Source organism: Microcaecilia unicolor, chromosome 1 (genome assembly GCF_901765095.1).
Source record: "Microcaecilia unicolor chromosome 1, aMicUni1.1, whole genome shotgun sequence".
NCBI classification, from domain to species: domain Eukaryota; kingdom Metazoa; phylum Chordata; class Amphibia; order Gymnophiona; family Siphonopidae; genus Microcaecilia; species Microcaecilia unicolor.
This window is the reverse complement of record NC_044031.1, coordinates 131,422,404-131,446,346: the sequence shown is the minus strand read 5'-3', so window position 1 is coordinate 131,446,346 and position 23,943 is coordinate 131,422,404. Positions and strand designations below refer to the sequence as shown.

General features: G+C 42.6%; 2 protein-coding genes across 2 annotated transcripts in view; one reads left to right on the top strand and one right to left on the bottom strand.

The window, feature by feature from the left end:
- EFCAB1 (EF-hand calcium binding domain 1) overlaps positions 1 to 8,546 on the top strand; it is a 72,220-nt gene extending 63,674 nt beyond the window's left edge. Inside the window, 1 exon segment of the mRNA XM_030200391.1 lies at positions 8,289 to 8,546. Coding sequence (XP_030056251.1) covers positions 8,289 to 8,339 — 51 coding nt within the window. The 3' untranslated portion in view covers positions 8,340 to 8,546.
- Positions 8,547 to 13,736: 5,190 nt separating this feature from the next.
- Positions 13,737 to 23,943, bottom strand: part of RBM48 (RNA binding motif protein 48) — a 48,701-nt gene continuing 38,494 nt past the window's right edge. The window contains exons 4-5 of the mRNA XM_030200380.1: positions 22,689 to 23,224; positions 13,737 to 13,933 (exon numbers count right to left, since the gene is read on the bottom strand). Of these exons, the coding sequence (XP_030056240.1) occupies positions 13,844 to 13,933; positions 22,689 to 23,224 (626 nt within the window). The 3' untranslated portion in view covers positions 13,737 to 13,843. The remainder of the gene's footprint in view (positions 13,934 to 22,688; positions 23,225 to 23,943) is intronic.

The following is a 23,943-nucleotide window of genomic DNA, read 5'->3' as shown; positions in this document are numbered from 1 at the left end:
ACATATTGCCCATATGTCATGGAGACCCATAGTGTGGAAATTCCCAATCAAAAAAGTGTGAAACATTATCAATTACGGTCATTCACTGATTGCGATTCAGCCTATGTAATCTATGCTATTGTTTGTCCCTGCAACTTAATGTACATTGGCCAAACAGTTAAAAAAGTTAAACATAGAATAGCTCAGCATCTGAGTAGTATTAGATTATTGAAAGTGGACACACCGATAGTGAAACATTGGCAGGATAAACAACATAAGTTGGAAGATGTCAGATTTGTTGTTTTACAACAGATGGATTTAAGTAGAGGTAATGTTTTACATAGAATGATGCAGGCTGAACAATGTTTAATACATGATTGGAGAACAGTGACACCTACAGGACTAAACGGGGAAGTGGAGTGGGGGAATCTATAAAGGCAGTAATAGCATAGAAGGTTTCAACTTCATTCTCAGCGCAGGCGGAGCTGCACTGTTGATTTCATTTCCGGCATTCCATGGAGGCAATAGCCCATAGTTAGGAGAACTCACAACGGTTGAGGTACGCTACAAGATATAAAATATTATTTGGTTTGCATTTGTAAAGGAGGGGATAGTAATTATACTCCTGCCTTGCTACTGTGTATAGATTTGGAGCCCCTGAAGACGCCTAGTGCGAAACGCATCGGGCTTGGACCTATCACATTTGTGAGGGTTTGGACTAACAACGCTTTTCTACAATATGGTTTGGAGGGCTTGAACCCATGACGATAGTAAAACCATGGAGGCGATACATAGATAAGGAGCTTTTTTAAGTGCACCACTCGTGATAACTATTTGGGACTATGCATTTGCTATTTGCTTAAGAAGGAAGACTTTGATAGCTTGAAGATCAACTTTAATACGTTTTTTGTCTTATGAACTTTGATATGGGTAACAGAATGTTAAAAAAGCAATATGTTTTGCCCAGATTTATTGATGTAAGATATTAGTAAACAGGAGCGGTGCCTATATGCTCTATTAATACAGGTATGAATGATTGTATGAAAGGTTATAGTATTTGGTTAGATTTTGTATGTTGTGTAGCACAAGCAGGAAGTGTAAGCTCCTTCGAGCAGGGACCGTCCTTCTTTGTTAATTTGTACAGCGCTGCGTAACCCTAGTAGCGCTCTAGAAATGTTAAGTAGTAGTAGTAGTAGTATATCCACATAGGATATGTTAGTTTTGAGTAAAGAAGTTGAAGACTTTAAAATGATGAATAATAAAGATTCTAAAATCAATAGACTAGTACTTGAAGTATTGTATTAATAATAGTACTTTGTTTTTGCACGATAACTCATTAGGTACTCAATTTGTTTTTGAACAAGATCTTAATGCCGTAATGAGACTATATTTCAAGAATTCTCATATACCATTCTGTGGCCATAGAGTATGGATATATCCGGATGTGACAAAGGCCACGCAGGGCAGAAGGAAGTTGTTTTTGTCTCTTAGAGAGAAGACGAAGGCTTTGGGTGCATCATTTTTATTTGAATATCCATGTAAATGTCTAATCATCTATTTGGGTATTAAGTATGTTTTTTTTGTACTAGAACAATTGCGAATTTTTGGATATGAAGAAACTTTCTGGTGGACCGAGGGAAGCAACTGATTAAAGCAAAAAAAAAAGTGTGGGATTAATCAGGTTAAGCTATTTCTTATATATTTATTTTTACTTTATTTTGATCTCCTCATCTTTACACCACTCCCCCTAATCTTTTTGAGGTCTAAGGAAGAGAGTTGGTGATTATTTTCTTTATATTCCTTTTTTTCTTCTGTTATTTTTATTTTCTCTGTATTTCATTATTTGTCACTTCTAAAAAACTTTAATTGTTATAAATAAAATGTATAACAAAGCAAAGAATTAATTCAATCTCTCTGCTATGGCCTTGTCCTCCCTGAGTGCCCCTTTTGCTCTTTCATGATTCAACGGTCCCATGGATTTCCTTACAGGCTTTCTGCTACTGATGTACCTCAAAAAGGTATTACTATGAGTTTTTGTCTCCATGGCAGGTTTTTCTTCGTATTATCTTTTAGCTTTCTTTATCAGTGCTTTGCATCTAGCTTGACACTGCTTATGTTTCTTCTTGTTTTCTTCATTCGTATCTTTTTTTTCATTCTTTGAAGGATGCTTTTTTGGCTCTAATAGCCTCTTTCACTTCACCTTTTAACCATGCTGGCTGTCGTTTGCTCTTCTTTCCACCTTTGCTAATATGTGGAATACATCTGGTCTGGGCTTCTACGATGGCATTTTTAAACAACGGCCACACCTGATTTAAAGTCCTAACCTTTGCAGCTGACCCTTTCAGCTTCTTTTTAACCATTTTCCTCATTTTGTCATAGTCACCCTTTTGAAAATTGAATGCTGCTACATTAAATTTCTTTAGTGACTTCACTCCAGATATCAGCTCAAATGTGATCATGTTATGATCACTGTTTCCCAGCAGGTCCAACACCGTTACCTCTCGTATTATGCCCTGCACTCCACTAAAGACTAGATCTAAAATAGCTTCCCTTCTTGTCGGTTCTTGAACCAGTTGCTCCAAGAAGCAGTCATTTATTACATCTAAATATTTTACCTCCCTAGCACTCCCTGATATAGCATTTATCTAGTCAATACTGGGTTAATTGAAATTACCCATTATTATAATGTTGCCCAATTTGCCAGCTTTCCTAATTTTTGTAAACATTTGTTCATCTTTCTGTTCATTCTGTCCTGGTGGACGGTAGTACAGCCCCACCAGTTTACTCTTTCCCTTCACACATGGAATTTCTATCCACAAGGATTATACACTGCTATCTGTTTCATGTAGAATATTTGTTTTGTTTGACTCAATTCCTTCCTTAACATATAGTGCAATTCCCCCTCCAATTTGATCCACTCTATCATTGTGATAACACAATGCCCCATTGAATGGTTTTTAATACAGTTCTACTAGTCTGCTATGCTTTTTTTCTATACTAGTTGGTGTTCTTTTTATGATTGAATCAGCAATTGTTTTTGGTTTGACCTACAATTAAAGTATTATTTGGAAAGCCCTTTCTCTTACAATCAGGTTGGATTATGAGTTATGGGCCTTTTAAAAGAAACTAAAAACTAATCTATTTAGTTAAGACCCCCTAATTTGGAGGAGAGACAAGATGGCATCTATGAGAGGAGACGTGTGTTGAGTGCTCTCGAAACCTCCAGCGTAATCTTCAAAGAGTAGTACCTTTTCCCCCTTTCGAATGGGGAAAAGGAAAGGGAAAACCGGGGTGAAAGCCTCTCCTAACCTCGGGGGAAATTCTGCTCTTAGGCAGACAACGCTCGAGGCATTCAGATTTCAAACACTGGGAATGCAGACGCCCGCCTTGACTGGTTCCTCCCTGTTGTCGGAGGACCTCAGCATTGAAGCGGCTTCGTAAAGCCCACTTCTTCAACTACCACCCCCGAGACCAGGAAGCAAAGTGATGCCAGCAGTGGAGCCACGAAGTGACTTTCCCGAAGTAGGTATGTCCACGCCGGTGGCTGGGAGAGGCCCTGCCGATTTTTCTACCCCGGTGGATCTAACATCATTTGATGCAGCAGGGGCTGATAACCCTTTGCTCTCTCCAACTCTGGGAACTGCTCCTGTGGGTCTTGAGGTGAAACAAAGACCAGCGGTAGTAACTCTTGAGGTGCTGTGGGACGCTATCCAGACTTTGAATGCATCACTCCTCAAGGTAAATAATTAATTTAAATAAGAATTATCTACTTTGAAACAATCTCAACACTCTATGACTGAGAGAGTTCAATCATATGACCAAAGAACTGATTTGAATGATGGTGAATTAAAAAAAACTACAAAGTTCCATTGGAACACTTATTCAGGATAGAAATATCATGGCTAAGAAGACAGAATACTTAGACAATCAGATGAGGAAGAACAACCTGAGATTCCTTAAATTTCCAAAATCACCATTGATTGCCCCAACTGCAATGCTGAAGAAATATTTTATAGAAGTATTAGCAATGCCAAAGGAAGCGCTGCCACCAATTGTAAAAGCTTATTATATTACTCGATCTACAACGCTTTCTGATGATCCTCAGCAGCAATTAAATCTAACAGAATTGTTGGAAAGTTCCCTCGAGGTAATAACTGATCGAACAACTCTCATTGTGACTTTCGCTTTTGAAACAGACAGAAATAATATATTAGGATTATACTTTAGACACATTTCTGCACAGTTTCTTGGTACTAAAGTACAAATATTTCCTGATTTGAATAAGTAGAGGAGTGTGGTAGCCGTGTTTTCACTTATATACACTGTCAGCTAGCACATTTGCTTATTTCCGATCTGAGGAAGAAGGGCAACCTTCGAAAGCTAATCAAGAAATGTATTAAGTTATGACCAATAAAAAAGGTATCATCTTATTTTCTTTTCCATGTTTTATTTTGTTTGATTTCTATTGATAACCTGATTTGAATAAGGAAACTCAAAAAAAGAAGATGACAATTCATGGATTTGAAATCAAGAATTCACGCTTTGGATGGAACTTGTTTTTTTTAAATTTGCCTGCAGGTGTGTAGTATCCTTAAACTCAATTAACTATGCTTTTTTTAACCAAGGAAATTGTAGGAATTTATAATATCTCATGAATGAGGAGATGTTTGTAGTCTGGATGCACCAACAGTTTGAATGCTGGAAATCGCTTGCAGACTTTTGCACCCCCTCTCTTAGTTTTGTTATATTAATTTATTACCTTTTTTATTATTATTTCCTAGGATCTTGTCTAACAATATTGTGGACAAATTTTTCAGGTTAATTTTCTAAATTCTTTAATTTCCTATTATTTTCTTTTCCATATTTCTAATCATTTATGTTATGTAAATGTAAATATGAAACATAATTTAAATACTAATCTGCCTTTCCAGTACGGTAATTTCCTGTTATATATATATATTTGTGTAAATTTTGTTTATTGAGATAGGCAAGTTAGAAATAAATTATAATATTTTTATCTAGGTGGAAAGTGGAGAGGTTGTAAGTGTAAAGGCATTCTCTTCTCCCTTGTGCATTCACTTTCTCAAACTTCCACCCCCTTGCAATCTCTCATGCCCTCCTTACCTTCCTCTTATTATCTTATTTGTCTGCTAGATCAGCTCCAAGCCTCCTCTTCTGCCAGTGAAGGTGGGGTTTGTTTGGTTGACTGCATGATTCTTTGCCACATCTGTTGCTTGATGCCTTTTAGTTTGCTGGCTGGGGTAGAGTCCCTTTTTGTCAGGCTGTACTTTTCCGGTCCTGGTGTTCTTCTCTTCCTTCTTCAGCTAGCAGCGTTTGGGTCACCACTGGTACACTGAACATGTTTTTCACTTTTATTGTGCTGCGTGTGGAGGGTCCCTGTTGTACCAACTGCCTTAACCATTCCAATTCATCTATGGGGAGCAAGGCCTGACTTCCCACTACGCCACTGTTCCTGCCTTTGTTGCATGCATATGTGCAAACAAACCTATGCTTATTTATGTTTTACTTGCGCATCTCCCAGCTTATATGTTGAAGTTGCTTCAGGTTGCACAGAACTCTGCAGTTCGTACGATTGCACAGATTCCACGCCATGAGCATTTTCCCCCAGTTCTGGCTTCTTTAAAGTGGTAGCCCAATAAAAACAGGATTTATTTTAAAATTTTAACTATAGTTTTTAAGATTTTGAAGAATGATGTTCCAGCTATCATGCCCTGTACTTTGAAGTTGTGTAATCCAGTAAGAACCCTTAGATCTGCTAATAAATTACATTTGGAAGTTCCTAGCTTCCATTCGGTTAGTTTGCTAGGTCTTCGATCATTTATTTTTCAAGTGATGGGACCCACTCTATTGAATACTCTACCTGTTTATTTGTATAAATTGGAGTCTTATCTTACTTTTAGAAAACAGCTTAAAGCTTTTTTTATTTCAAGAGGTATTTGGGTGAGCCAGTTTGTCATCTGTGATATTTGTATTAAGAGGTATGAGAAATGATGAGCTCTCGTGTTATTGTCGTAACATAAATGTTTTTATTGTTAGTATTAGACATTTTGATTATGTATGTGATATCCTAATCCGCTGGGGAACTGTGGACTATGCAGAATATAAATGTTTTAAATAAACAAATATTTTGGGCCCTGTTTACTAAGCTGCACTAGCATTTTTAGTGCGTGCTAAATGTTAGAATCGCCCATATATTCCTATGGGCGACTTAGCATTTAGCATGTGCCAAAAACACTAACATGCCCTTAGCGCTGCTTAGTAAACAGGGCCCTTTGTTTGATATACCAACCCACCAGAGTGGCTTACAATAATGGTTTAGTCAAAATTTTTAAAAGAGAGAAAAACTCTAGGGTAAAGTATACAGCTTAAAAGGAGCAACTAGACAGTTTACATACAATCAGTAGACATTACATGAGTACATCAGGTGGAGTCTCTCCTGATATGTCAAAATTCCAAGAATGCTAGTGAAAAAAAGTGTGTTTCAAGATCCTTCTAAAAATGGTCTAAGCTACTTTCTAGCTGTACATGTTGTGGCAGAGAGTTCCACATGGCAGGTGCCAGATAAAAAATGTGGATTCCTTAGTAGATGGCATGTGAAAGAGGCAGAATAACAAGATGGTTCTGATCCTGAGATCTTAGTGGACGGTATGGAATCAATAGATTAGGACTTCCTCAGTATTTGGCGAAATAAAATGTTTTGGGGCTCATTTTCAAAACAAAAAAATGTCCCAAAGACAAGGTCGCAGAAGGATGTTTTTCTCTCAAAAATATCCAAGTTGCAATTTTTGACACCCTGTTTTTAGACGTTTTATTTCACAGCTCAACCAAATTTCAAGAGGGCATGTTTTGGGTGGGACATAAGCAGTACCAAAAGATAGTTTTTCTGCAATAATGGAACAAAATGAAAATGTCTAGGGCCAAAATTAAGACTTTTTTTTGGCTAGACCTGTTTCAATCACAACTAAGTGACCAAAAGGTGCCCTAAATGACCACTGGAAGCTCCCTTACTCCCCCAGTGGTCACTGACCCCTCCTACTCCCCAAAGATGTGAAAAACAGTACATGCCAGCCTCTATGACAGCTTCAGATGGTATGACCAGTCCTATTAGAACAGCAAGCAGGTCCCTGGAGTTGCCTAGTGGTCCGTACAGTGCACTGTAGAAAAGGGGACCCAGACCCATATCCTACTCTACCTGGTATATCAAAACAATTTTTAGATTTTTTTCTATGAAGTCCATCATAAGTGTGTTCAAATCACAAGGCGGCATGTCGAGCGTGTTAAGGGCGGGATCTTGGCATCCCTAACACCAGGGGCGTAACCAGAAAATAGATGTTGGGTGGGCCTAGGCAAGAACTGGGTGGGCACCAAGTGTTCTTCCCCCCCCCCCCCCAACCAAAAAAATATCTCAGCTGGTGAGAAAACGCTTCTTTCCACCTTGGCAGTCTGCAGCAGGCATGCGCTGAAAACTGAGCTTGTGCAGGTGCCGGTAGCGTGGAGACTAGCATTTTTCTTACCATCAGGGAGAAGTCTTCAGCTGGTAGAGCTTGGGATCTCCACCAGCTACCACTAAATGTGTGCTACTGTTGGGTGGGCTTGAGCCCTAAGTGGGTGGGCCCTGGCACACCTGTGGCTACGCCAGACACTTGGACGTTTTTCAGCCATAATAGTACAAAACAAAACCATCCAGGACTAAAACTGAGTTAGACCAGTTTTTATAAAAACAATAAGGCACAAAAAGGTGCCCTAAATGATCAGATGACCACAGGAGAGAATTGGGGATGATCTCCTCTTACTCCCCCAGTGGTCACTGACTCCCTCCCACCCCACCCCCTCTTGCCAGCCTGTATGCCAGCCTCAGATGTAGTACTGCAGACAGGTGGACGCAGGCCCATACCTCTCCCTACCTGTAGTGCCCTCTAGGGTGCCCCATTGCTCTCCTGAGATGTCTATGTGGCCAGTCTACTAAGAATGCTGGCTCCGCCTACATCCCAATGGCTTGCTTTTGTGCGTTTTTCACTTGTACATGTTTTTATTTTTTGTTTTCTTTTAATGGAACACAGAGCACAAAAACATCTATTTAAAAAACGAAAACGACATTTTTCTGTTTTTGAAAATGGCTATATTCCCCACCAGAATTTTGGACATTTTGAGGAAAACATCCAAAGTTGGACTTGGACGTCATATCGAAAATGCCCATGTCTTGTAATGCATCAATAGATCATAGAGAAGTGCTCTTGCAATATCATATTTACATTCTTAATCAGTTGCTTTTCTGCCCTTGCTCACAGAACATCCTGGCCTTTGAAAGACAAGCCTTTGTTCAAGTCAACGAACCCTAGGACAGAAAAGGCAAGGAATGGGAGACTGTGACAGACTTATTTCACTTGGTCTAACTGTTCCACTTGACAACCTTAAAAAGTTTTGAAGTCTTTATACACCTTTCATTGTTTACTGTGTTTGTAATGGTCTTAACTTTTCATCATCAGTACTGGCTGGAAAGCAGTATATTCAGTAATGTAACAATAAAAGTCTGTGTCGGAATACAATGAACATTATCAGTTTATTCAGTTTTTCATGTTTGTTTACATACACTGAAGGCAAAAATTAATAAGAAGCTGCCTGGTTGTGCTTAAGGGCTTTATGCCAGTTTGGTTTTAGAACATCCACAGTGAATATGCATGAGATCAATTTGTATGCAGTGGAGACTCAGTATAAACAAATTGATTTTATTCATATTCATTGTGGATGTCCTGGAAACTTCATAGGCTGCTTTAGTTTTTAGGAGAGGTTTAGAAAGCCCTGATGTAGTAACACAAGGCTAGAAGTGCTAAAACTGTATTAACATGAGATGTAAATGCAGTGTTTTACATGCATCTTGCTTACAGCAATCATTAATATGTAAGTGAGGAACGCACTATTGACCAAAGTTATTCATTTGTGGTCCTTGAGGGCCTCAATGGGTTTAGGATGTCTCTAATGATTCATGAGAGATTTGCATGCATACTACATTCCATACATATTCTTTAGGTGTATCCTGAAAATTCAAACCACCTACAGACCCTTAAGGACCGTACAGTGACTATTACTGTCATAGATGGTCAACACGAAAGTAAGGAAAATTGCTATTGTGTAGTTAATGCTTTTAGTATTCACACAACTGTGGCATTTTGTACATTTTAACACGCATAGTTTTTCATTGGGCTAAGTATCAGTTATTTTGTATATTTTATCAATGCACTAAAGCACATTGATACTAATACAAGTTTGTTTATGCATGTTAACCGTCTGTGACAGGTAATACAGCCATGTAGCATGCATTAATACTTGTAGTACCATCAATACGCTTTAGAACATACCCAATAGTAATATAACTAATGAGGGTACAAAAAGACCCAGCCAGCCCCCCAGTGCCCAGTCTACTTTTTGAGCACTTGTGAAATGGACTGGCTACTGCAGGAGATGGGAAACTGGGTTCAATGGACCTTGATCTGACTCAGAATGACTTTCTTTATATTCTTAAGATATTCCTGTCCATGCCACTCAAGAAAGTGTGACCACTTATATAATATCACTCCTTATGCAGGACAGTTTTTGTCATCATCTTCCCAGAAGAGTGACATATGAAGGAAGAACACACAAGTTCGTAGCTAGAACTTTTCCCTGTCCATATCTAACCCAAAATATATAGTTATCAGTACATTCATCTTCCACCACTAACCTACTGCAACAGCCCAGCTAGTCTGTGGGGATTTGAAACTTTCTTTACATACTTGCAGATCTAACAATCATCATTAATATCACATCACACTTCTATATAGTGACCAGCACCCTACTTTTGTTGTTGTTGTTGGTTTTACAGTCTAAATCTAATTATTTATATATTTTTACCTGTGTACATAGTACTTTACAAAAAACCACATAAAGCATTCCTGCTTTTAGACATACAATGTAATAAGACAAACATAAACAAGCCACAGAGGACCTTAATATCTTGTTCGGCAGACTGGATGAACCGTACAGGACTTTATCTGCTGTCATCTACTATGTAACAGTGGAGATAAAGGAGTGAGGCCTGATGAGAGCCTGTCTTTCTTGTAACCAGTTCTGGGCATTGTTGGTTAAATACATGATTTATAAATAAAAATTAAATATCTAAGGGTGCAGCCTATAGCATAGAAAGGAGGCCATGCATGGGATGAATAGATTTAAGTTGTAAAAACAATCTAAAGGGCCTTTTTACTAAGCTGTGCTAGGCATTAATGTGTGCCTAACGCAAATGGCATACCACAGGGCATGCTCGGGGGGGGGGGGGGGGGGGGGGGAGATATCCGGGAACGGAGTGTGGGTGCTCTGGTGTGGTAACTGGGCTTTTTCAAATCCTTTTGCATTCGATACATGGAATCCACATTCTTGGGTACCAATTGCACAGAGAGAGGGGTCTCCTAGTTCTTTATCTGTGTATCCCAGAGAACTCTGTGCAGAACAGTAACAGCATCTCTGGGCAGAGAATCAAACGCTAGGACCTGGAATAACTCAGACCTAGGTTCATTCTCCAACTCCAACTTAAATGGAAATGACATCTGCCATTTCTTTGACAACACAGGTAAAAGGAGAGGGGTTCAGGCAGAGATTTCCTCCTTTCATCCAGCGGGGAGTGTTCAAGGTGTAGTCTTGCTCTTCCATATTAGACTTACCACAATAGTCTTCATATGACATCAGAGTCTATACCTGCCTCAGCTGGCTTGGAGGATATCCAGCCTTGGGGCCTGCTGCTAAGGTGCATGCTCACCTCTTGACGCTGAGGGAGCTTCCTCCCCTGATGTTGAGCGTTGAAGTACAAGGTGCAGTAAGGCCGCTGATGCCCCTTGAGACAAGTGGGTCAAAGACTTCTCCACAGGCGGAGTATGGGCCTCGAGGTCAAAATGGCTGAGCATTTGGAAGCTGAAGCAAACCTGCTAGCTCCTCTCTCGGCATGGCCCAGACCTGGTCATTGAGGACAGGCATGGTAAGGCTGGGGCTGGTGTCTGTATGGAGAAAGCCTGCTGAGTTGCCGTGCTGAATCAGAAGTGGGGTCTCTACTGCACAGAGGCTGAGACAGCACCAGAACAGAGGGAACTGTCCTCTTGGTCCCAAAATTTCTTGGGTGCTGGCAATGCCAATGCCCCACAGCTTCCGGCACCATGCATTGAAGGGGACAGATGTCAATGCTTCTTGGCGTTCACCTAATATCAGGGTCCCTTGATGCTGAAGAGGATGTCAAATCCACCTGCGTCCTTGGCGTTGGGTTCCATACATTTCCGTCCTGGTGCCTGCTACTAGCTCTCGATTTCGAGAGAGGTGGAGACCTCCTTGATGGCAGCGCATTCCAAGTTTCAGACGCAGACCTGGCAGCCATCAGGGTTGGTGCTTCCGATACCGATGTACCAGACTTCAAGAAGCCCAAAAGTTCCTTCTGGCGGGCCCAATGCGCTGTGTTCTTTTTTTGCATTTTTAAACATAGATGGGTCATGGTCAGGCCCCAGCCAACCCACACACCAACTTTGTGTGCCAGTGCTGGAAATGACCCAATTGCACTGGATACCTTCTGAGGCATGACAAAAAACACTGGCTAAATCAAAAGGCTCAGTAATGAGGTCAAAAAGGGGCTTACCTCCAACTGAGCTGGGGATCCTGGCCTAAGACTGTCTTGGGAGCAGTGATAAAGAAAACCTAAATGTGTCAAAACAGGCTAAAAAGAATAGAAGGAGGAACAGAACAAACAATATGAGGGAAAAAGAAGAAAATAATCAGTGACCCACACAGGAAGGCACAAATGTAGCCCCTCCCCCCCACAAAAAAAGCACCGAGTGGGGAGATCTACCAGATGCAACTTCCCTCCCCAGTGGAAAAAGCTAGACTAAGGATCCCACACTCACATGATGGGGCCACTGCCAAAAGCCTGTTAAAGATACAGTATGCTAGGCAGCGTCCGCACAGGGTTCTGTCAGGATGACGTCACCCAAGTGTAAAGATACTACTATCCTGCTTTCCTCTGAAAGATTTGTTTGCATATTAATACCTTTCACATATTATTAAAGGATCTGTTTATTAGAAAAAAAAAATCAGAATACCAGATGACACACCAAAGTATCCCAAAACCTCCTTCCCAATCCCACTGAACAAAGATACCAACAACTGAGACAACAGCAGCTCGAGGTCTTTATTCTTACAAATCCAAACTTAAAGACCACCAACTGTTTACCTTTCATATTTAAATGTCTGTATCATATCACCCCTATCCTTCCTTTCCTCTAGGGCATACATATTCAGTTTCTCATCTCTTCTGTCTTTTGGTCCAAACCCCATATAATTTTTGTTGCTTTTCTTTGATCCACTTCAAGTCTTTTTAACATCCTAAGCGAGATAATGGCCTCCAAAACCGGACACAGTACACCAAGTGGGGCATCACCAACTACTTGTATAGTGGCATCAACATTCATGAGGACAGCCTCCAAAAGTTTCTCCTCTAGTGCCATGCCTTTCTAAGGGGGTGATTATGGGTAGCAACCCCTTACATCATGCATTTATCCTAGGAGTATGCAGCAAAGTTAGTGGATCCCAAGATCCTGCTTTTGATTTCCCAGTTGCTGGTGTCAAATATTGTCTGCTGACTATATAATTCATGCACCCATTGCACAAGCACCAATACATTGTACAGTCTAATATCTGGGGTACCCAATCCTCCTCTTTTACCAATTTTGACAGACTAATGCATGCTGCTTTCTCTCTCTGAAGAAAGCTTTGTAATATACTCTTAAACCATTTCTCATCTTTACTCTTCAACCAAAGCAGTGACATTTGAAGGGGATAACAGTTTTGGAAGTGCCATAATTTTAAAAAGAGTGCGCTGCAGCACAACGACGATAGAGGGAGATCCTTCCATTGGTCACACAAACTTAATATTCTCTAGCTGTCTAGTAACATTTAACTTATACACTGTCCCACCATCCCTGCTCAAGTAGATCCCTAAATACTTTAAACTTCTTACAGCTCGTTTCAGCAGAAGGACCTCTTGAATTCCCCAGCCTAAACTCAGCATTTCAGATTTATGAAAATTAATTTTTAAATCCTAACTCCCAAAGGTTTCGATCAATGGCATAGTAAAAGGTATGTCCTGGACTGGCTTTCCCAAAAGCAGCATATCATCTGCTAATAAATGGATTTTTTGGACCCTTTCTACCAAGGAGATTCCCCCTCATTTCCTTTATCGCCCAAATTTTAATTGGTAAGGGTTCTAAGGTCATAATAAATAAAGGGGAAGGGGGCAGCCCTGTCATATTGTTTAATTCAACCCCAAGTTATGTTTTGAGGTCACTAAAAAGATGCACTCACCTTAAAAATCCACCCCCTAATCCAAACATTTGTCACTCTTTCTGTAACTCATTTTAATCTAGGCCTCTGCACTTCCTCCTCACATACATCTCCCCATTTTATCACAATTGGTATTTTTGAAATATCAGACCTGTGTGCCCTTTCTACATTGGCTATTATATGAAACCATACTAGATGGTAATCAGTTCTGCTTAGGTGGCTACCTGATGTTAGAACCCACAAGGGGAAAGCATTTCCATTACCCTTTGTCTGAAGACAGCCTATGAAGGCAGTCCAGGTTCACTCTGCTTCTAACCAATTCAGCAAATGTAATATTCTAGTTTATATCTGGAAGCTTAACTTCCATTATTTAATACAAATCATCTGCATTTACACCTCTTTATTATACATTTGGTTTGCATTGCTTACAAATGGTAGGTACATTGTTAACATTCCCTTTCTGTTTAAACATTTCTGACAAATATTTCAGTTATTATATTCTTCTCCTCTGCTTTGGCGGTGGGGCCCTCTGGGTGTTTTCTACTTCAGCTCTTTCTGATTTCAATACTGGAATAGAAGAAACCTGGTAACAAAACAGGAAAATGACAAAGTTAGAAAAACATCTTTTATATAGACTTTCAATTCTTTGCAGTACAAGATACTATCATTTAAACAGAGATGACGCGATAGTGACTTTGACCTATTTCAGTTGTGCTCAGCAGGAACGCTGCATACTGAGATAAAGTCAGGAATAGAAACATATTTCCTTGCTGCTCTACATATGAGATTCCTGAAGTCAAACCCAGAAAAAAGTTGACCAAAATTAGACATGAAGACAGAGCAACAGAAATAGGGCTTGAAGAATAGTAACTAAATAAAAAAAAAAAGATATCAACAAATACAATAAAAAGTTTAACTCAAATACATAAGAAATTATTATATACCTGTAGTCATAAATAAATATCCAGAGTAAAGACAGAAAGGAAACAATTCTTAGATCCTAAAAGTATACAACAGATATAAATTTCAATATGACAGTTCCAAAAATAAAACCCCAACATGACCAGGTTTCAGCATGAAGCCTGCATCAAGGGCAGGGCTTTTTTTGAGGGGGTACTGAGTACCGGCACCTTTTCCATTGTCTGCTAAAATTTACCCATGGACCCCAAGTTTTAATGAAATTGCCCAGGCTCTACACACCAATTCTGTGTTGTCATAGATTCTGTGACTGGCTGCAGGGGGCCTAGCAACTGTGGGATGAGTCCCTCAGTGATCACCCCACCCCTGAAAGGTGGCCTAGCATTTGAGTACTGGCACCTTTTCTGTTAGAAAACACGCACTGATCAAAGGTATACATAATTAAAAATAAAACGAATGATGCAGGTTATAGATGCAGGTGACAGGAATAGTAGAGACTTTCTGTTTTTGTCTTGTGCCTGTTAGGTCACCTGAGTAAAGGTGGCTAACACATAACAACTAAGAAAACAAACAAACAAACAAACAAACAAAAAGACAAGCAGGAATAAGAAAAATAATGAATATGTAGTTTCACTCAAAAAGAAAATTAAAAAAATAAAAATAAAATAGTGTGTCACAGCAAGGTCAAACACTTCAGGCAGGCAGACCTAGGCCCATCCCCCCCTACCTGTTAAACTTGTGGTGGTAAATGTGAGCCCTCCAAAACCCACCACAAACCCACTGTACCCACATCCCTAAGGGCTATGGTAGTGGTGTACAGTTGTGGGAAGTGAGCTTTGGGGGGCTCAGCACACAAGGTAAGGGATAGAGACTTGCACGGGAACGGGGTTTGCGGGAATCCCGCAGGATTCCCGCTGGGATGGAAGCAGCTCTGCAGGGATCCCGTGGGGACGGAAGCAGTTCCTGTGGAAGTGTATGCTGCACTTGCGCCAGCCTCTTACCTACTGAGTACCAAGTTCTTTGAGTTCTGTCTCCTCCTCCTCCCTCCTTGCTTTAACAGTACAGATGTGGAAAGCCTCCATTAAGGAGTTGGTAGAGATACAAATGGTGGCGAAATTCAAAAAGGCATGGGATGAACACAGAGGATCTCTATTTAGAAAATGGAAGTTATAAAAAACCTAAACTTAAATGGCTGCATGTGTGTGGATGTGTCGCATAACACTTACATGGTGACTCTGGCTGTGATAAACTATGGCCGATACTGGGAGACCTGTACGGTCTGTGTCTCATAAATTGCAATCTAGTTTTGGATGGGCTGGAAAGGGTTTAGACAGCAACTTTAGTGGCTGGAACATGAGGACAGTTCTGGACAGACTTTTACGGTCTGTGTCCCGCAAATGAGAAGATGAATAGGCTGGAGTGGGCTTTGAGGGCAACTCCAGCAGTTGGAACATAAGGATAGGGCCAGGCGGACTTCTATGGTCTATGTCCCAGAAACATCACAGAAAGACCGTAATCAAGTATATAATATCACATTCATTGTTGATTTAATCATGAATTGATAATGATTGTGACTATTGGGCAGACTGGATGGACCGATCCGGTTTTTATCTGCTGTCATTTACTATTACTATTAATCCTCTCTGCTTCCAGGCTGATGCGCAGACCTCAGCTCTGACATAAGCATGAGCATCAGATGTCACCTGACCTACTGGCGCATGCATGTGGTCATCTCTTAGCACACAGTGCCAGTGAATCAGAGAAGTCTTACATGTGCGCACCAGAGTGTTCCAGCTTCTGTTCCTTCCTTGCCTGCAGTGCTGCGGCTCAAACCCAGAGACAGAGAGCTGACAGGAATTTTTTTTTTAATGTACCATTAAATTCTTGTGGGTGAGGACAGGTTAAGTTCTTGCGGGGACGGGTGGGGATGGGTAAGATTCCCCGTGGGGACGGGCGGGGACGGGTTGGATTCCAGTGGGGATGGGTGGGATTTCTGTCCCCGTGCAACTCTCTAGTAAGGGAGCTATACACCTGGGAGCTTTTTCTGAAGTCCACTGCAGTGCCCCCCTAGGGTGCCCGGTTGGTGTCCTGGCGTGTCAGGGGGGCCAGTACACTACGAATGTTGGCTCCTCCCACAACCAAATGCCTTGGATTTGGTCGTTTCTGAGATGGGAATCCTCCGTTTCCATTATTGCCAAAAATTGGGGACAACCATCTCTAAAGTCGACCTAAATGTTGAGATTTGGCCGTCCCCAACCGTATTATCGAAACGAAAGATGGCCACCCATCTTGTTTCAATAATACAGGTTTCCTTGCCCCTTCGTGGGGATGTCCTGTGAGGACACCCTCAGGAAAACTTGGGCGCCCTGTTCAATTATGCCCCTCCACACATTCAGCAATAGAAGCTTACATACGAGAGAATGCCTCACTTCTCTGGATCTCAAGGAGGCGTACTTCCATACCCTCATTTAGCCTCCTCATCAGCGTTTCTTGTGGTTTGCAGTTCTCGGGAGGTGTTTCCAATTCAGGGCCATGCCTTTCAGTCTCTCAACAACTCCCAGAATCTTTTCCAAGGTGATGGTAGTAGTGGCAGCAGCATTTCTAAGGCAAGAATGAATCAAGGTTCACCCCTGCTTAGATGATTGGCTGATCAGAACCTTTCCAAGAAAGCTTAACCGTCACTTCTTGAGTGATAGATCTTCTTTGGTCACTATGTTGGGTAATCAACCTCCACAAAAGTCAGTTGAAGCCACCTCAGAGTCTGGAGTATTTGGGGGTGCATTTTGACACCCTACAAGGCAAGGTTTTCCTTCCAGATCACAGGAGAATTAAGATTAAAGACCAAATTTATTGCTTACTTCAGGTTCAGAACCCTCATGAATGGGATTACGTTCAAGTCCTAGGGTCTATGGCAGTGACTCTTGATGTAGTTTTTCACAGTGCAGTACATTCAAAGTTAGTTTCTACAAGATTCCAAGATAAAACTGGGCCCGAGTGAAGCTTCTGCAACTTAGATGTAAGTGGTGAAGACACATGCTTGTGGGCTTTGCTTCACTTTTCCCCTCTGGGCTTCTTTTCCTGAGCTAGGCTGAGGACTCTTTTCCTGTGTGGACCACACCCTTTTGCTCTGGTTTTGCTAAGTCATCTCCTCCCTGCTGTGTAGTGTTTTGTTTTTGATACATTTGTACCCCGCGCTTTCCCACTCATGGCAGGCTCAATGCGGCTTACATGGGTCAATGGAGGGTTAAGTGACTTGCCCAGAGTCACAAGGAGCTGCCTGTGCCTGAAGTGGGAATTGAACTCAGTTCCTCAGTTCCCCAGGACCAAAGTCCACCACCCTAACCACTAGGCCATTCCTTTAAGGTGGTTCTGTGACTGAAGATGTGCCATTAAGGGGGGGAGAAGTAACTTCCTATAATCTCCTTCAGAGACCTACAAAAACTGAAATCCTGAGGCTCAGGGGTAGACTAGTATATAAAACCCTGTCGCACTTCAGAAGAACCATGAAGATAAATATTGGTGCACTGTTAAACAACAACAAAAGCTGCTTGAGAAAATGATTTATTACTGAGCCTTTTAAAATATTTATTGAAGACCACGTCGCAGCCTTGCAAATCTCTTCTTTAGTGGCTGATGCGTGCGGAGGACTACTCTATTATGATGAAACTTAGGGGCTCATTTTCAAAGCACTTAGCCTTCAACTTATTGTGGATCCACTTTCTCCTTCCTGGGCAGCCGTCTATGGAACGCTCTCCCTAGACCTATCCGAGCAATCCATGACCCAACTAACATTTAGAAAAGCACTAAAAACCCATCTATTCAAACAAGCCTACCCAAAAGGCCCAGATTAATCTCTTGAACCCATCTACCTTACATATACTGAAGAGAAAACGACATGGACCCAGACTATCTCCCACCTTACCTTCCTCTCTCTATCACCTGTCTCTACCTACCTATCCATCCTATTACTACATTATACTTAATTTCCTACTTTACATAACAAAATTCTGTGTTACCTATTACTATGTAAGCCGCATTGAGCCTGCTTTTAGTGGGAAAGTGCAGAATACAAATATTCTGAATCATGGGAAGAAGGGTGCCCAGGGAAACCATCCTGAACTTTTCTCGGACTAGATATTTGTTCAGGGTCCTTAGGTCTAGGATGGGATGCATCCCCCTTTTTCTTTTGCACAAGGAAGTACATGGAATAGAATCCCAGCCCTTCTTGCCCTGGTGGAATGGGCTCGACCGCATTGGCGCTGAGAAGGGCGAAGAGTTCCTCTGCAAGTACCTGCCTGTGCTGGAAGCTGAAGGACTGAGCTCCCGGTGGGCAATTTGGAGGTCTGAAGATCAAATTGAGGGAGTACCCTAACCGGACTATTTGAAGAACCCACCAGTCAGAGGTTATGAGAGGCCACCTTTGGTGAAAAACTTTTAACCTCCCCCGACCGGTAGATCGTCCGGTACAGGTACTTTTATGGCGGCTATGCTCAGCTGGAGCCAGTCAAAAGCCCGTCCCTTGCTTTCGCTGGGGAGCTGCAGGGGCCTGTCTGGGTGCATGCTGTTGATGCGAACGAGCGCGCTGGGGCTGAGCCTGAGAAGGCTATCGGGAAGGTGGATTGTACCTACACTTATTGTAAGCATAGGGAGCAGTCCTCCTTCCCCGGAAAAACCTTCTACCTGTTGAGGTAGATGCTGAAGGCGTCCGGTGGGACAGTTTGTTGAGGGCGGTTTCCCCGCTGGTGGAGCTACTCTACCATCTGCTCGACTTTCTTGCCAAAAATATTATCCCCCCGGCAAGGAACATCCGCCAGTCGCTGCTGGGTTCGATTGTCAAGGTCAGAGGCATGCAGCCATGAGAGTCTGCGCATCACTATATCTTGAGCAGCGGATCTGGATGCAACATCAAAAGTATCGTAAATATCCTTGGACAGGAATTTGCGACACGCCTTCAGCTGCCTGACCACCTCCTGAAAAGGCCTGCTGTGCTCCAAAGGGAGCTTGTCCACCAAGTCCGCCAGTTGCTTCACATTGTTCCACATCTGAATGCTCGTGTAGAGCTGGTAAGACTGAATTTTGGACACGAGCATAGAGGACTGATAAGCCTTCCTCCCAAAAGAGTCCAAGGTTCTAGATTCTCATCCCGGGGGCGCCAAGGTAAAATCTCTAGAACTCCTGGCTCTCTTGAGAGCGGAATCCATAACCATAGAGTCATGAGATAACTGCGTCCTCATCAACTCAGGTTCTCCGTGAATCCGAAATTGGGACTCAGCTTTTTTGGGAATGGTGGGATTAGTTAGTGGTTTCATCCAGTTCCTAAGCAATGTCTCTTTAAAGACATTATGCAAAGGGACAGTGGACGACTCCTTAGGTGGCGAAGGATAGTCAAGGACCTTGAGCATCTCAGTCCTGGGCTCATCCACAGACACCGCAGGGAAGGGAATGCCCACAGTCATTTCCCGGACAAATGAAGAGAAAGAAAGACTCTCCGGGGGAGAAAGCTTTCTTTCTGGGGAAGGAGTAGGATCTGAGGAGTCTTGTGATCTTCCCTCTGAAGAGAAATATCTGGCATCCTCCTCTTCCTCCCACGAGGCATCCTCCTCGGTATCTGACAAGAGTTCCCTGACTGCAGTCCGAAACCGGGCCCGTCTCGATGCCGAGGAACCACGTCCTCGATGACAATGTCGAGAAGTCGACTCCCGTGCCGGCGGTGATGAAGCTCCCTCCAGCGATGTTGATGGGGAGTCGACCTGGGTGGCAGCCGATACCGCAAGTGGTACCGGCGTCGGACACTGCACCACAGGCACAGAGCCAGCCGCCGCTTCCATCAGCAGTACCAAGGGGGCAAGCACCCCCCGGTACCGGAACAGACTGACGCAGCAGCCCTTCCAGAAGATCTGGGAGAATGGCTTGGATGCGCTCGTCCAGAGTCTGCTGGGAAAGGCTGTGGGGCCGGTGCAGGAGTCGGAGGCAGAATCTGCAAAGGGTGAGGAGGCGGTACCGGGCTGTCCGAAGACTGACGCACCGACACCTCTTGAATGGAGGGTGAGTGGTCCTCCCGGCGTCGACGCTTCCCGGGTGCCAAATCCTTCAATGCCCCGGAGCTCCCGGTGCCGTGTCTAGAAGGAGACCGATGGCGATGCTTCTTCGCCTTCGCTCGGTACCGATGAGGACATGGAATCCACACGCCTCCTTGGGGTTGGGTCCAAAAGTGGTCAGTCCCGATGGTCCTGCACAGTAGGAGTCTTCGAGGCAGGTGGTAGTCTCTGGACAGCCATTACCTGCGCTCCCGATGTCGATGCCATCTCCTGTGCCGACATCGACGCCGCCGACCTCGGTACCGCTGTCGACGCCGAAGTCCCGGGCAAAGCTCCAAACAGACAGTCCCACTGAGCTAGTCTTGACGCCTGTGTCCACTTTTTAAGGCTAAGACACAACTTACACACGTCTGGGCGATGGTCGGGCCCAAGGCACTGGATACACCACGAGTGGGGATCGGTACCTGAGATTGCCCAGTTGCATCGACCGCACTTCTTGAAGCCGCTGGGAATCCTCGATGTCATGAACAGAAAAATAGCAGCGGCGAAGTCAAAGTTCTTGATGGTGCCAAAAAGAAGGGGGAGTAGGCTCTTGAACAACACCAGTAGGCGACATAGGTTAGGAACAATCTCTTTATTTAAATATACACTCAACTCAACACAGCCGTGTTTCGGCACTACAAACGCCTTCTTCAGGAGTCTTGTGATATATAGATATATGAATATTAAGCTCAAAAAGAATGAAAGCAAGGCTTCTGCTACAATTGTAATCCACTGCCGATGAAGGAAAAACAGCTCAGCGTATTCCAATTACACTTCCGTGTGTAACTCCACTCTCGTGGTAGTTTGGCTTGCTTGCCAAAAAGAAGGGCACAAAAAGGAGAAACGCGTACATGCGGCCTAAGAGGGCCGCGACGGGAACGAAAGGAAACTTAAGAGGGAAAAACCTAGGAAATAAGGATTTTTTTTTTTTTTTTGTATTTTAAAAGAAACAGCTCCACAGAGCAAAAAACGAAAGAAAAAAAGCAGAAACGAAGGATCTTTTCAGGGGCACACGAAGAGAGATCGAAGGCAGCCTCTCCCTTACTGTGGAAGGAAAAGAACTGTCGGGATGCCAGTGCGCGCTCGAAGGCTCTAGCAAGCTTTGTTGCTAGGAAGATTTCTGTTCGGTGGGCTGCCGTAGACGTCACCCAGTCGTGAGAACAAGCAGCTTGCTTGTCCTCGGAGAACTCTGTTATATCTCTAAGGGTTGGCAAATCAATCATATCCTCCCTAGTCCATATTTGCCAAATTGGTTTCAGTTTACAGAGGTGTTTCAATTCCAACATTAGGAAACTATAGAATACTGCTGAGGTTGTGAAATCTCCAAGATAATTAGAAATTTTTAGACCTAGAAGTCGGAAAGGCTTGACCCCAGAGAATGGACTTTTTTGCAATGCACGCTTTCTAAGTTTCCTTTTTGATCTATTTTTAGAAGAAATATTGAGGTGTTCTACAATAAGCTGAAAGTGATAAAACAAAACAGGTTATCCACTGCTTGCTTTTAGGAGGGAACATGTCAGGGCTGTTCCTTCACCTATGATAGTGCAACCTCTTCTGGTCATAAGGGTGGACAGAACCATAATGGTGTTGTAATATGGTTGGTTCTAACATGTCAAATGCTGCTGACAGAGCTAAGTACAGGTACACTATTTCCCAGGTAAACATAAACCTGATACCTCATTTTTACCAGTAAGGTTTCAGTTCCAATACCCCTTCATTATGCAAAAATGTTTTTCAAAAAATTAATCATGAGTTGCTTTGCATGATTTTATATTTAAACAATTTTATTAACATTCCAGCACATTATACATACTGTTACTTTCGCTGAATCAAAACAGAAACAAATTATGCTGTGAAAATCCAATATATTACCGTGTAACTTTTCTATAGATTTACATTCCCCCCCCCCCCCCCAAACTTCCCCTTCCCTCCCCTTTCATTGTATTCTACTAACTTACAGATTCCCACACACTTTCAAATAATACTTCAATACACATGCATTGCACTTGCAGCATTATATTGTGCACCCTTTCTATAACCCTTAGACCTTGGCTTCTCTATCCCCCTCCCATCCCCTCTCTATCCACCCCGCTTTGCATGATTTTAAATTATCTATGAATTTGTGTGAACTACGCACAAACATTTATTATATGGATGAACCAAACTTTGCGATTTTCTTTTCTTGCATATGGCAGCACCCAGATGTTGGAATTTGTGCAGATTTCTGGGCATTCAGCACTAATTTTGCACACTGCAGTCTTCTCCAAAAAAAGAAAAGAAAGACTTAGATGTTTAATATATTGGCCTCTGTTGGCAGAATATATTATATGAAAGACTCACCTCTTTCAGCTTGTTTCGAATTGCATTTGCTGACACATTTAAGGATTCATCATCCATGTCTACGTTGGGTATTTCTGGCAGCATTGGCCCAACAATTACTTCAGTACTGTCCATACTGGTCCCAGTAAGATGAAATGCAGCTTCTTGGTCTCGCCTTCTCTTTCGCTCTTCTAACAGTGTAGTTCGTGGTATAAATCTACCAATTCCCTTGTCAGATGGCTCTTTTCTCTGGGGTCCTGGAGTGGATGCAATCATATCATGTTCTCTACACTGGTCTATATCAGCTGTTGAAGCTGCCTGGCTATTGTCTGCAGAAGATTCAGGTGGCCAGTTTCCAACACAGGCTGGTATTGCTGTCACTGTGTTTTGGGGTACAGAACAAGAGGAAGGTAAATCAAAAGGGTGGGTGAAACAAGAGTATGGGGTCTCCCTGGAAATGCTTCCATCACTTCTCCCAGGCTGTGAACTGTGCTCTGAATATTCTGAAGCTGTCGGGTTCTGGTCGAGGTCCTGGGTCTTCTCTGTCACAAGCCACTCTTTAAAAAAAAAAAAACAAAAAAAAAACAAAGGCAGATAAAATCATTTGTGGCTAACTTTAAATGGTTTACAAAACAGTCACATTTTGCCTCCTTACTTATTTCTTCCACAAGAAACTCTCTCCATGCCACCGAGGTCAAAAATATCCTAACTGTATACGCCCGGATTCTATATAACGCGACTAAAGTTGAGAGTAAAAATCCAGTCGTATTCTGGATTTGCATGCGCAACTTAATTAACAATTAACACTAATTGGCATTAATAGCGAAGATACATACCTGTAGCAGGTATTCTCCGAGGACAGCAGGCTGATTGTTCTCATGACTGGGTCGGCGTCCACGGCGAGTGCACAAACGGAAATCTTCCATAGCAACAAAAATTTTTGCCAGAGCCTTCCAGTGCGTGGGTGCACGCACCGCACATGCATGGCCATCTTCCCGCTCGTCGCGCAAGATTCCCGCTCAGTTAGATCAAAAAGCAACAACAAGGAAAGGACAACTCCAAAGGGGAGGTGGGCAGGTTTGTGAGAACAATCAGCCTGCTGTCCTCGGAGAATATCTGCTACAGGTATGTATCTTCGCTTTCTCCGAGGACAAGCAGGCTGCTTGTTCTCACGACTGGGGTATCCCTAGCACCCAGGCTCACTCAAAAGAAGGTCAATTGGGCCTCGCAATGGCGAGGACATAACAAGGATTGACCTACGAACTAGAACATCTGA